General features: G+C 40.3%; 1 protein-coding gene and 1 long non-coding RNA gene across 3 annotated transcripts in view; both read left to right on the forward strand.

The window, feature by feature from the left end:
- Positions 1-13026, forward strand: part of LOC101860712 (DNA primase small subunit) — an 18068-nt gene extending 5042 nt beyond the window's left edge. For both annotated transcript variants that reach the window (XM_005112697.2, XM_005112696.3), the window contains exons 4-14: positions 358-464; positions 1701-1774; positions 2795-2931; positions 3648-3706; positions 5400-5512; positions 6268-6365; positions 8443-8572; positions 9007-9076; positions 10213-10280; positions 11346-11444; positions 12859-13026. In XM_005112697.2, the coding sequence (XP_005112754.1) occupies positions 358-464; positions 1701-1774; positions 2795-2931; positions 3648-3706; positions 5400-5512; positions 6268-6365; positions 8443-8572; positions 9007-9076; positions 10213-10280; positions 11346-11444; positions 12859-12878 (975 nt within the window). In that variant the 3' untranslated portion in view covers positions 12879-13026. The remainder of the gene's footprint in view (positions 1-357; positions 465-1700; positions 1775-2794; positions 2932-3647; positions 3707-5399; positions 5513-6267; positions 6366-8442; positions 8573-9006; positions 9077-10212; positions 10281-11345; positions 11445-12858) is intronic.
- Positions 13027-13132: 106 nt separating this feature from the next.
- LOC106013846 lies at positions 13133-14455 on the forward strand. The gene is made up of 2 exons (XR_001185445.2): positions 13133-14052; positions 14169-14455. It is a non-coding gene; the product is annotated as an uncharacterized LOC106013846 (long non-coding RNA).
- Positions 14456-14521: the final 66 nt, after the last annotated feature.

Below are 14521 nucleotides of genomic sequence, written 5' to 3' on the forward strand. Positions count from 1 at the left end.
ACACACACACACACACACACCCCCACCCCCCTCCGAGCTCTTGCAAGGGTGTGCAGAAGAAGAAGATTGTGAATCAGAATTGAGTTTTCATGCATGTATGTATGTATTTTCTTTTGCAGTTTAGTGGTGTTTTCTATCAAGTTTGTTTCTTATTTAAAGTGACATCTCTCAGTAAGTTTTGTTTGAACTGTCATTTTAAGATTTTTGTGCTCTGGAAATGTCACTGTCCCTTGTGGAGAATTTTGTTTCGGTCAATTATCATTAAATTTTTTACTCTATTATTATTTGTTTTTATCCAAAAAGCTAGAAATGAGGATTTGGTTTTGCTTAAAATGTTCCATTGTGTCCATTGTGCAGCCCAAAGATCACAAGACGGTCAAGTCAACAGCGTTCCAAGCTCAGGAGAAGGAGCTGGTGTTTGATATTGACATGACTGACTATGATGATGTGCGCTCCTGCTGTTCGTAAGTCGGACCGAACTATCTGTATTTGTGAGGTATCGTGGTGAACTCAGGCGCTCGGTGAAATGGAAGAAATTGACATTTTTCTGACCCTGGGGCAATTTTTTCTTGTTTTCTTTTTTTAGCTCAACAACTTTTATATTGTCCATTAAAAAACACATTTCTGTTTGGATTTAAGTGAAAAACATAGATTAAAGGCATAAAAAAATGTCAATTTTCAGTTTCCAAGGACTCTCAAGCTATGGAACTTTGGCTGCCATTTTCTCGCTAATTGCCTAATTTCATCTCTGAAACCAGGCGACCCTGACCTCCTTCAGTCTAAAATATTTCGACTTCTATTAAACATAGATAGATTATTTTTTCACCGAAAGCAAGGCAAATGAGCAGGCTTTAAGGTGATACCAATAACCCAATATATGCCCAAAAACTGACGAGTGCCTGATTCACGTCGTGGCTCATATTGTTATAGTCTGTCAGCAATCTGTTCAAATGTATTATACCAAAAATTTGTATGGATTTTTTTTTTTACTGCAATTTCTTAATTTGTGGTATCAGTTACTTGTGCTCAATTCAATAAATATTTTGTTGAAATTCTAAATGTTGGAGAGAAAAAAGCAAGGAAAAATACATAATGTAGAGGTACAATTGTTTAATGAATAAAAGTTTTTTTCTCTCTCCTGAAAAAATGGTGCTTTCTGAGCTTAGTACTTTTGAGAAGCTTGTCGACAACATAAGTTTGTTAATATGTACCTAGTCGCTAAATAAATTTCCAAAAAAGCAAGAACAGACAGATATAAAAATTCATTCGTACCAACTGCAGTGAGGTTACTGAACACACAGTGCTACAAATGAAACAGAGAGAGAGAAAGAATGTTTTACGGAGTGGGTTGTCCCAGCACGTGAGACATGTATTTACTAATGTCCTGTCTTGTTCTGCGTATGCGTGAGTGTACCTAACGTTTGTAACATTTACTGCCATTGTTAACGACCAAGACAAATTTCTCCCTGCGAGATGAATTTAAAACATTGTCATTGTGAACTGTGATACTGTAGGGGAACACTGTAATAAAAAATACTAACTAGGTGTGCTTTACAGTGGAAGATAAAAAAACATTGACTGCTGCCTCTTTAGTGACAAAACTTTCTTGAAAGTCGCTGAACCGAAGGCAAAGCTAAGGCCTTATACAGTCATGGAAAGTTGGCATATTTTGACTGGTTTTGTTTTGGAATTGTCCACAGAGGCGCAGACATTTGTTCTAACTGCTGGCCCTTGATGGTGATAGCCGTGAAAATCCTGGACAGAGCTCTCAGAGGTAATGTTCGTGTGTGTGCTGGCGCGTGATTGTGTTCGTGTGTGTGCTCACACTCGCGTGCGTGATTGTGTTCGTGTGTGTGCTCGCGCGTGATTGTGTTCGTGTGTGTGCTCGCGCGTGATTGTGTTCGTGTGTGTGCTCGCTCGTGTGTGTGCTCACACTCGCGTGCGTGATTGTGTTCGTGTGTGTGCTCGCTCGTGTGTGTGCTCACACTCGCGTGCGTGATTATATTTTGTAGTCCTGGTGTCAAGGAGTTGCTTTTTCTTCTTTGTTTTTGTTTTTTTAACTGAAGTTGTAGTAGAAGAATAACCCCTCCCAGGACAGTGCTACTGACTGAAGTGTCTTTAATTAAGCTATTCCCCCAGAATTGTAAATGGGCTGATGTATCAATGTCATGCTCATACTATGCCGGAACAACTTAGAGGAACTGCTGCTTTTTCTTTCCTCATCCTTACTATCGTCTTTTTCCTCTACTTCTTTTGTATGTTTGATGTCACTCTCTTGTAAACTGCTATTTCCGGGGTGCCTTGATAGTCGAAGCAGACTTTGTGCTGTTGAGGCTAGAGAAGTGGGCAGAATAAGCCTGATTAGGCCATTCCCAAAGGGGGGATGGGGATTTAACATGCACAGTAGAATTGTAAATGGGCTGACTTATCAATGTCATGCTCATACTGTGCTGAAACAACACAGGGGGATCTGCTGCTTTTTCTTTCCTAATCCTTACTGTCGTCACTTTTACCTCTACTGCTTTTGCATGTTTGTCACACTCTTGTGACCCGCTATTTCCGGGGTGCCTTGATAGTCGAAGCCCGAAGCAGACTTTGTGCTGTTGAAGCTAGAGAGGTGAGGAGAGTAAGCCTGATTCCTTGCATGGACTTCTCTGTTGACATTCACCCCTTGACGCTCATATGACCGCATGCAGTTGCGAGCGCGTAAAAACTTTAAAAAAAAGAGATTTAACTATGTTAACTGTTATTTTATCACATTACTGATGATATTTAAAATGTCTGTGTGTTTCAGATGACTTTGGATTTGAGCATCTTTTGTGGGTCTACTCGGGCCGAAGAGGAATTCATTGTTGGGTGTGCGACGAAAACGCAAGAAAGTTATCGGCTCAGGGGCGTTCGGCCATCGCTGAGTACTTGACCTTGGTCAAGGTATGAGTACCCTCTCACCCACATCCTTTTCCTTTATGGAAGGGTCGGGGTTGGCTTTGTCAGATACATTATGAAAGTTTTGTGGACAGTTTTTGTACTGTCACATAGTCTCATAAAGGTATTAGGGGGATGTCGTTGTAGAAATGGTTATATCACGACCTCAGTGCTTTCTTGTCGTATCTCCATTTTTAAGAACAGTGAAAACAGTTCCTAACAAAGAATCAGCTTAAGAAGATGTCACATTTTCACTGTAAAGAAAATGGAGATATGACAAGGAAGCACTGAGGTCGCGATGTTATAGTCGTTTTTTCACTATTATTTTTGTAGCTTTGTTTTGATGTGGCACTGGTTAGAAAAATAGTTGAAGATAGTGTTAGTGTTGTGGTGATCTGGCAGAAAGACACACCTACGTGGTTATCTTTATCTTTCCTCCACTACATAGTTTCCTTTACTTCTTTTGTATATTTGTCACACTCTTGGGACCCGGGATGCCTTGATAGTCGAAGCAGACTTTGTGCTGTTGAAGCTAGAGAGGTGAGCAGTCTAAGTCTGATTCCCCGTTTTGACTTCTCTGTTGACACCCACCCCTTGGCGTTCATATGACCTTATGCAGTTGCGAACACTGTAAAACCTCTACTAAAACAAACATATATTATAAAGGCCATTGTAATGATTGTTATTTTGTCTGATTTCTGCGTGCACTTTTTTATGTCTAGGGAGGAGATAGCCAAGTGAGGAAAGTGAACCTTCCCGACAGACTCCACCCTTCTGTCAGGTGAGTTTGTGTCAGTTGAATTGTCATGTGTGTGTGTATGTGTGACTGTCTGTGTCTGTTCACATGCGTTTTGAAATTAATATAATGAATAATTTTATGAGCTCGAATGTCGCTTGAACGAACAATTTCTTTATTGATGTAAAGCACCTTGAGCCGAATTAGAGAATGGGTTGGTTTTATAGAATTATTCTTATTATTGTTGTTATTATTATTATTATTCTTATTATTTATTATCTTAAGATTCAAGTTTTCCGACTTTTCTTGTCCTTTAATGTTGTTTTTGAAGAATATCCCAGTAGTGAAGACTTGTAAACAATCGAGGAAAAAATCGTCTTTGAAAGAGGCAGAAAGGATAAGACAGAAATGCAAACTCACATAAAAAGATGTAGACCTACTTTTTTTTTCCTCAGAAATTTAAAGGGCTTTTTTTCATTTTGCGCATGAGCTTTAAAGTAATTTCGCTCAAATATTTTTTCAGTTAGCTGTTAATGTTTCACGCATGTATATACAGTGGAAACCTGATATAACAGGGATAGTGGGAGTAGAGAAAATGTTCTGTTATATCCGATCCCTGTTAAATCAGAAATGCAAGGAAAGTAACTTGATTAGTAAGCATTTGTGGACTAATCCAGCTGTAGTTATTCATGGGTAGTTTCCCTTGCCACAAGTACCCACGAACAGGGGTTTTGGCACCGACTTTCTCCATTGCCTCACATCAGAAGAGCTTGGTCCACAGCATCTACAGCGGGTAGTCTCATCTTCTTTCGATCCAGAGCAAACTTTTATTGGAGTATGCTCCCACTATCTTCTCTCTATCCTTGATAATGGTGAGAATCGACCCTTGTGGAATGTCGAACTGACGACAAATCTCTGCCAGTGGAGCTTGCTTTTTGTCAACAGCCTGGATTAATTCGTATATTTTGTCTATTGAAAGGGATTTTCTCTTGCGCTTGACATCGTTGGTGACACATTACGCGTGTGTTGCTAGGTTTCCGGCTAGATCGCTTCACACGCTGCATGTGCTTGCAGTTGCAGTGGTATGGTTTGCGTGGGCTTGCTCCATCACTGCGTTTCTCTCTCTCTCATACTTTTCATACATTGGTAACGAGCCTTTGTCCCTGCTATAACCGGTTGGGCTCCGATGAGGCCCTGTTATTGCCGATAACTTTTAATAGAGACAAAGAGTAGGATAAAACGGGGATTTAAAAAATCCCTGTTATTACCGGATCCCTGTTATTACCGGGCCTGTTATATATGGTTTCCACTGTACAACTTCATAGGCTTTTGTTTGGGTTGTTTTCATCTGTTCACTTCCACCAGTGTGCTTGTATATGCATTTTGGATTGGTTTGTCTGTGGACAGGGTAGTCCTTCCTGCGTTCCTGTCAAAAGCTCCTCTGTATTTTCTCTTTTTTCATGTGCAAATGCTCGCTTTTAAGCACAAGGGGGCTATCCCGAAAAATCCCTTTTTGAGAAAATGGAAGGTAAAGTTTTTACCCCTTGTTCAGTTTCTTTAAAAGACAAGGAGAGTTTTCTCTATAACCAAACAAATATATACACACCAATGAAACCAAACTTCTCCTATAGGTAGGGCAATACCCACCCGCTTGTCTTTGAAAGTGACCAAATAAAGATGTTGCCTCTAACCTAGGAATGAACTGCTATATATTTATTGTGAAACGTCCCCCCCCCAGACATGCTGTGAATGTCATCAACAGTCACTTTGTGGACTACGCCTTCAAGAAACAAGATCTGCTCGACTGCGAGGAGAAGTGGAAGGGTGTGCTGGCCGTCGTTCCGTCAGAAGATATCCTTTCCTGTGTGTGTTGTTGTCACAAACTCTGTGCAGTGGGTGGTTGGCGGGTGCTCTGGTATGGTTTGCTCCTTCTTTCCTATCAAACATCTATCGTACTTATCTCCCCTCCTTCTGTTTTATGTTTGTTACTCTCTTGTAACACCTCTAATCTTCTGGTGCTTATATGACCGTATGCAGTTGGGAGCGCCGTAAAACCTCTACTAAAACAAAACTCTGTACATGGCAAACTGAACCCTGCTGTATGTGTTACGACATTGTGGAATCGGACGCTCGTGAATTTTTGGGCATGTGGAGTTGTTGGTATCATCTGAAAGATGATTTATTTGCCTTGCTTATAATGAAATATCATTTCTCTTGAATAGAACTCAAGAGAGTGGATGATTGGCGGGTGCTTTGGTGTGGTTTGCTCCTTCTTTCCTATCAAACATCTACCGTCCTGATCTCTCCTCCTTCTGTTTTATGTTTGTTACTCTCTTGTAACACTTCTAGTCTTTAGCACTTATATGACCTTATTGTGTTGCAAGTGCCGTAAAACTCTTACTAAAACTAAATTGCTGAAGAAAAGAAAGAATTCAAGATTTTTGCGATTGACATTGAAGGAAGTGAGGTCGCCTGGTTTTATTTGTGAAATTTGCGAGAAAATGTCTGGCAAAGTTTAAGTTTGGTGACTCCAATAGCTGTCCTGTAACTGTCCGAGTGATGAAGCGTAGCAGAAGCAGGCGATAGTTTTCCTTAACGACGTCCACTTGTTCGCGACTGTTTGTCTCGGGATTTTGTCAAACACGGGAAAGACACAGCCTCCCGCTGGACCATTCTGAAGAGACGACTGACGGAAGGGAAACAGGTAAACTCTCCACCCCTGGGTGGCAGTGACGTGGTCGTCATTCTCTGTAACCATGGCAACGTTTCGTTCTGTTGATTTAGTCAATATCTGGCCTAAGATCATTTTTTACACCCAGGGACATCTGTCTGTGGGACCACCAGATTTTTTTCTTTTTTTTCTAGCTGTGATTCTGATGTAGAGATAGATATTGCTGAAGTAGCGGAGAATAAAAATCTGGGATTTTTTTGTTTTGTTTCTTTATGTTTACTGCTGTACTTGGATTAGTTTTGTTTTAGCAGACTCCAGTGTAGTTGGTGACAGTGGTCTGAATCATGACTGTAAGTTAATGCTGAGTCTTCCAAAAGGGTTCTGTATAGTAGGATGATGAAACACGACAGTTTCTCACGTACTGTGTTCAGTTTCTATGTAGGGATGCCATTTTGTCATAATAATAATAATATATAACATTTATATAGCGCATTTCCAAAAAAAAGTAGCTCAATGCGCTTTACATTGGAACACCCATTTTCAAAAACCTTTCTTACTACTTCCTTTCTCCTCATGCAATATACATTAATGCACACACACACACACATACACACACACACACACATACACACACACACATACACACACACACACATACATACACACACACACACACACACACACACAGACTATTTTCATCCAGACATAGGAACAGAACAACTATAATGAAAGATAAAGATATATATATTTTCCCCCTCTATTTCCACTGAAGAGAGCAATTATTATTCTCAGCTTTTGTTTTCTGTTGAACCCCATATATATATATATATAAATGTAATGTGATGAGGCGCTGTGGAATCGGGCGCTCGTCAATTTTGGGGCATATGGAGTTATTGGTAACATCTTAGAGCTTGTTCATTTGTCTTGCTTTTGGTGAAAAAAATACCCAACTCTCTTGAATCAAAGTTGAGATATTTGCACTTGAAGGAGGTGGGGTTGCCTGGTTTCAGGGGTAAAGTTAGCGAGACAATGGCCGCCAAAGTTCGGTCACTTTCAGTTCTTGAGAGTTCTTGGAAACTGAAAATGTACATTTTTTGGTGCCTTTAATCGACGTTTCCATTGATTTCCACTCAGAAATGTCTTTTTAAATGGACATAAAAGGTGTTGACTTAAGAAAAACAAAAATTCAATCAAACTTGCCAAACAGGAGGAAAGGGGAGTTTTTTCAAGTTCCTGATTTCTGTCCGTGCAGAATTATGCAAATTTAGATGGCTAAATTATGCAAGACAAATGCAAAATTATGAAAAAATTATGCAAGTTACAGTAACGCCGTCCACGACATGTTTTGCACTTTTTCAACAAGGAGATTTTCATGTTTTATGTACAGAAGTATTGAAAACAGAACAGTAGTTTTTATGTATTTGGAAAAATACACATCAGTAAGAAAAAAAGACCCAAAAATACATGTTTATAATTTCTGTTTTGTTTAGTATGGGGTTTTAAGGCGTTCGCAACTGTTGAGACTGCATAAGGTCTTATGAGCGTGCTTATAATCTCTAACTTTCAGCTGTATAGAGGAAAGAAAAATGATTATTACAAATTTTAAAAAATTAGAAAAAAAAAGGACATCTGGCCCTCTGATGCTGGCACATTACTAAAACCAGGGACACCTGTCAAACATGAAACATCAGCAGACATGAGAACAACTTTTGATGGATTGAAAAATTGAACATGCTCAAGGAACCAAAATACCCAGCAAGGGAAATAACCAACTTGTCATTTAAATGAGACTTATTACTCCGATTACTTCCCTTTAGTCATATGGCGAGGCGATGAAATGTTTTGCTACAAATTTTATTTACAAACGTGAAAAAATGTGGGGAATCCAAAATTATGCAAATTTTGCAGAATAATGCGAAAAAACGCAATCGCATAATCCGACGGGGACAGTTATTTTGACGAGCGCCTGATTTCACCGCAGTGCCCCACATATTATTGTGTCTAGCAACTGTCGTTTGCTCGCAAATGTAACTTTGTAAAGTTTTCACAAAGTCCGACAGACATCCCTGGCTATGTTATGTTATTCTGGGGTTTTTTTCTTTCCTTCCAGGAAAGTATGCTGAAGCCGTATGTTGAGGAGGAAATCAAACTCCAGTTTTGCTACCCGCGCCTGGATGTCAATGTCAGTAAAGGCGTGAACCACTTGCTCAAGAGCCCCTTCTGTATACATCCCAAGACTGGTAGGTCCAAGTTATTCTAGCAAAGTTTGGCCTATAGACTGTGTGGATTTTTTTTTTAAATTTGCATGGCTGGTTTGTGATTTATCTGACTACCATGTCAGTTTTTTCTGTGTTGGAACTTTCTCTTTTTACTAAAATTTTTGGTGTTGATTCCATAGTTTGTATCTATATATGACTAAAGGTCTTGTAATTAAATTCTTGAATGTAGCTGAATGATGCTCTGATGTGATACATACATTTTGTCAGCTTTACTTCTTTTTTCCTACTGAATTTTAATGAGAAGGATTATATATATATATATAATTAATTTTTTTTGTATACCTGCATGTGTTTTTACGGTCCTGTACAGCCAAGAAAAATTTCCCTCTCCGATAATAAAGTATTATCTCATCTTATCTTATAGTGAGGTTACCATATGTTCCTCTTTGCCACAGGTCGAGTGTGTGTCCCGATGGATCCAAAGACTATTGATGACTTTGACCCCATGGATGTACCCACCATAAGGTAAAACGAAAACAGCGGTTCCTTCAACATCTATATTGAGGGGTGGGGGGGTATAATGTTGTAAAGACTTCTGTCTCTGTCGAAAGCTTGAGGGTGGGTGGTTGGCGGGTGCTCTTGTGTGGTTTGCTCCTTTTTTCCTATCATACATCTATTGTCCTTATCTCCCCTTCTTCTTTTTTGTTATTGTTACTCCCTTTGTAACACCTCTAATCTTCGGCACTTATATGACCTTATTGTGTTGCAAGCGCCGTAAAACACTTACTGAAACAAAGCTTGAGGAAAGGTTGTGTTTTCATCTCTAGTGGAATCAACATCGGAGCTGTTGACAGACGTGTTTCTTTCTGTTGCGAGCGCCGTAAAAACTTTCTAACACAAAGAGATGCGCTAACTTTTCCTTCTGAGTGTTTACAAGTGTCTTTACTTTGCTTCTTGCAGTGTTCAGCAGGCTTGCAAACCTTCCCGAATCTTTTGGTTACCCAAAAATCGCAATGTGTCTCCTTCCCCCCAAATTATTATGTTCTTAAAAAAGTAAAAATGGCGAAGGCATAGAAATGCTGAAGACAAATGGGTATGTGTAGTAACTGTAGGCTACTCAACATTCTCATCTCTCTGTTTCTCCTCTGGTTTGTTTGAGCTGTTTTTGGAGTGTGGGTGTTTTTTTAAGTAGCCTACCACAGAAGTGTGTGTCCGTGGCGCTCTGGTGCAATCAAAATTCCAGAATTCAGTATCTCAAAAGTTGGCAAGCCTAGTTCAGTTAAAATGAGATTTATTTCTTCATCATACAGGCATAACTGCCAACCAGTGCGTAAGGTTTAATGTACGAAATAAGGAGAAAAGTTTTTGTCTTCAACATATAGTAGACATTGTGATATTTTAAAAAATGCAAGAGGTCGGAAGTGGTCATTTATTCATTTATCCTGGGGGATGTGATTGTTAAACCAAGGTTTGACTGTATTTCTATTATTTGTTCTATTTGTTTCAGCGAATCTGTGTATTTCTATAATTTTTTGTTTCCATGGATCTGTATTTCAAATGTTTTTTCTATTTGTTTCAGCGGATCGGTATTTCTATTAATTTGTCTCTTTGTTTCAGCAGATTTGTTTTTCTATTTCTATTATACTATCTGTTTGTTTCAGCGGACTCCTGGATGAGCTGGACCACGTGGAGGTCGGCACGAAAGACGAGCAGGGCAAGCGAGTTCGGGGTAGGTCAAGACTTGTCAGCTGACCGCGACTGTCTCAGAGTCTGCAGCTGAGAATTTGTTTTATGATCACACAAAGGGGGGACATTAACATGTCCTTATGCACAGTAGAATTGTAAATGTGCTGATTTATCAATGTCATGCTCATTCTGTGCCGGAACAACATAGGGGGAACTGCTGCTTTTTTCTTTCCTCATCCTTACTATCGTCATTTTTCCTCTTCTTCTTTTGTATGTTTGTCACTCTCTTGTGACCCACTATTTCCGGGGTGCCTTGATAGTCGAAGCAGACTTTGTGCTGTTGAGGCTAGAGAGGTGAGCAGTCTAAGTCTGATTCCCTGTAAGGACTTCTCTGTTGACATCCACCCCTTGGTGCTCATATGACCTTATGCAGTTGTGAGAGCCGTAAAACCTCTACTAAAACATCCACCCCTTGGTGCTCATATGACCTTATGTAGTTGCGAGCGCCGTAAAACCTCTACTAAAACATCCACCCCTTGGTGCTCATATGACCTAATGTAGTTGTGAGCGCCGTAAAACTCTCTACTAAAACATCCACCCCTTGGTGCTCATATGACCTTATGCAGTTGCGAGCGCCGTAAAACCTTACTAAAACATCCACCCCTTGGTGCTCATATGACCTAATGTAGTTGTGAGCGCCGTAAAACTCTCTACTAAAACATCCACCCCTTGGTGCTCATATGACCTTATGCAGTTGCGAGCGCCGTAAAACCTCTACTAAAACATCCACCCCTTGGTGCTCATATGACCTAATGCAGTTGTAAGCGCCGTAAAACCTCTACTAAAACATCCACCCCTTGGTGCTCATATGACCTAATGCAGTTGTGAGCGCCGTAAAACCTCTACTAAAACATCCACCCCTTGGTGCTCATATGACCTAATGCAGTTGTGAGCGCCGTAAAACCTCTACTAAAACATCCACCCCTTGGTGCTCATATGACCTAATGCAGTTGTGAGCGCCGTAAAACCTCTACTAAAACTAAAACTTTTTGTTTTTGTCTTTTTGGTGGGGATTGTGTAATTCCAAGTGTTTTGTTTTTCTCATCAGACTACAAGAAGACAAGCCTTGGGCCGTACTTGGAGACATTTGAAAGTTTTCTCAAAGATCTAGAAGGTTCCAGGAAAGGAAAATTGATCGAGCAAAGTGGTGAGTTATTTTTGGGTGGATTTCATGTGTTTAAAAATTTATTATGTTTTAGAAATGTGTTTTTTTGAGGAGATAAGTGGTGATTACAGCAAGAGGCTGAAACACAATCACCAAAATGTCTGTGTGAAGAAGTGGAACAAACTGTGGAGCTTATCCTTCACTCACACACACTCACTCACACTCACACACACTCACACACAAAACACAACCCTGAGACAAGAAACACCCACCAACACACACAATTACACACACACACTCACGCACACTCACACACACACAAAGAACCCTGAGACAAGAAACACCCACCAACACACACAATTACACACACACACCAACACACACACACCAACAACACACACACACCAACAACACTCACACACACAAACAACAACAACACTCACACACACAAACAACACTCACACACACACACAAACAGGACACACACACACACACAGGGCCCCGAGACAGGAAACGTTGACAACCTCACTCGAGACAGGAAACGTTGACAACCTCACTGACACTACCGGAGAAGTTGTAGGCCTACCTGCCGACGGTCTGGGCTCGTGAGTCTTTCTGCAGCCTTTCTACTGCTACTCCTTGGCTCCTGAGTCTTTCTGCAGCCTTTCTACTGCTACTCCTTGGCTCCTTACCGACCTTACTGCTGTCTTTCAGCCACACCCCTCATCTTATGGTAGGTAAGATCTACAACTAGTCTTGTCGAAAAATTTCGGAGGTTCCCATGTGCAAGTTGCACACGTTAAAGATCATCCCTTGATGGTCCAAAATCGATAAGAGTAGGCCACCTGGGCAAAATTGAAAATTTCTACCAACTGAAAATGTTTGGTGTATCCCGCGCGCTATGAGCTTATGCAGTTGCGAGCGCCGTAAAACACTTACCAAAAGAAGGGGGGGGGGGGGATTTGAAAAGAACCCTTTGAAGTGGCATATATGGCTTCTTGGAAGCTGATTTGCCCTTATTCCTAGCAGGAGTATAGAGCGTACTAAAGTGTTCCATCCTGTTTTGCTTGACATTGAATAGAAATATGCAGATGTCTGATGAATGAAGAGAAGTTTTGTCTTAAGTCTTAAAATATGTGTGTGTTCTTTTCGTATTATTTTTCAGTGATTTTCAGTTTCAGTAAAGAACTGTTCCTCCTCTTATAATGAGAGCTTTTGTTTTTATTTGCAGTGGGTGGTTGGCGGGTGCTCTGGTGTGGTTTGCTTCTTCTTTCCTACCAAACATCTATCGTCCTAGTCCTAATCTTTCCTCCTTCTTTTTTATGTTTGTTACCCTCTTGTAACAATAGTAACAATAACACCTCTAATCTTTGGCACTAATATGACCTTATTGTGTTTCAATTTCAAGTCAAGTGCCGTAAAACTCTTACTAAAAAACTAAAACTTTTCTTTGCAGATATAAAAATGGAGTTCTGAGGATCCTGTGGTGACATTGTGAGAACGTCGCTGTCTTTGAGACGGCTTCAGCAGTTGATGGATGTCCTGTGCCTTTATATGGTCGCTTTTAAGGACAAGCGGGCTAACTCAGATTTCGGGGGTTTCCAGAAATCTTGACCTACTACAAAAGTGGGCATTGCCCTACCTAAAGAAGTTTGGTTTCATTGGTGTGTATATTTGTTTGGTTGTAGAGAAAACTCTCCTTGTCTTTTAAAGAAACTGAGCAAGGGTCCAAAAACTTTACCTTCAATTTTCTCAAAGCAGCTTTTTTCAGGATAGCCCTCTTGTGCTTAAAAGCGACCAAATATTGCCCAGGGAACAGACAAGAACCTGATGGCCAAGGAAATATCACAGATGTTTGTGGACAGCCATAATGAGCTGTCAATACTCAAGTTGTCTGGCAGACTTTGTTGTGTACCTTTGATGGTATTCAAAACGATTATTTATTGACCTGTAAAGTGCGTTGCGACTTTGGGGACTCGCTGAGGAATGGCAGGGTGGTGTGAAAGTGAAAAAAGTGCGAGGGAGAATGTAGTGTTGGTTGGATTCTTACAAAGATCTCCAGGCTTGCCAACGGACGGTCGCAGATTCTGCAGTTGGGGATTTGATAAGGCGGGGGGTTTTTTTGCCTCCACCGTTTCGACGGGCTAAATTTATCACAAGCACGGCACTAAAACTGTCCCACTTGGTGTTATTTTGTTGGTGGGTCATCGGATGTTCTAACATTTGAGAGACATCGTTGGGAATGTTTGTTTTTTGGTTCAACACCTTTGATGTCTTATTTAAAAACAAATTTCTCTGTTGGTTTTATTGAAAAATATTGATTTAAGTTTTGTTTGTTTTTTAATGTAAATTTTCATTTCCGAAGGACTCTCAAGGTGTTGAAATTACCAAACTTTTGTGATTCTGACATTGATGTGAATGAAGGCGTTTGTACACATCGCGACTCCAGTATCTCCATTTTTCATAACAGTGAAAACAGTTCATAACAAAGAGTGAGCTTAAGAAGTCACATTTTCACTGTTAAAAAAATGGAGATACAACAAGAAAGCACAGAGTGTGACAGTCCAGAGGTCACGATATGTACTTTGCTGTTACTGTATATTAATTATTATTGTTACGTTATTGAATAAATGTGTTGTTTGTTTTTCATGTCTCTAGCGTGACAGTGAATGGCTGGTGTGCCTCTATATAAATCATTGATGGTCATGTCTCTAGCGTGACAGTGAATGGCTGGTGTGCCTCTATATATAAATCATTGATGGTCAGGTCTCTAGCGTGACAGTGAATGGCTGGTGTGCCTCTATATAAATCATTGATGGTCATGTCTCTAGCGTGACAGTGAATGGCTGGTGTGCCTCTATATATAAATCATTGATGGTCAGGTCTCTAGCGTGACAGTGAATGGCTGGTGTGCCTCTATAAATAAATCATTGATGGTCAGGTCTCTAGTGTGACAGTCCTCCGTGTTGAGGCCGTGTGTCACCGAGACTTCGTACTTCCCCGTCAGTTTTGACAGTTGATTGTATTAAAAAGAATTATGCACTGTCACAATGTATTAACGTTTGTTTTCTTTTCCTTTCTGTGGTATTGATGTGGGTGTTTGAGGGAAGAGGGTGGTT

Source organism: Aplysia californica, unplaced genomic scaffold, assembly GCF_000002075.1.
Source record: "Aplysia californica isolate F4 #8 unplaced genomic scaffold, AplCal3.0 scaffold01366, whole genome shotgun sequence".
In the NCBI taxonomy this organism is placed as follows: Eukaryota; Metazoa; Mollusca; class Gastropoda; order Aplysiida; family Aplysiidae; genus Aplysia; species Aplysia californica.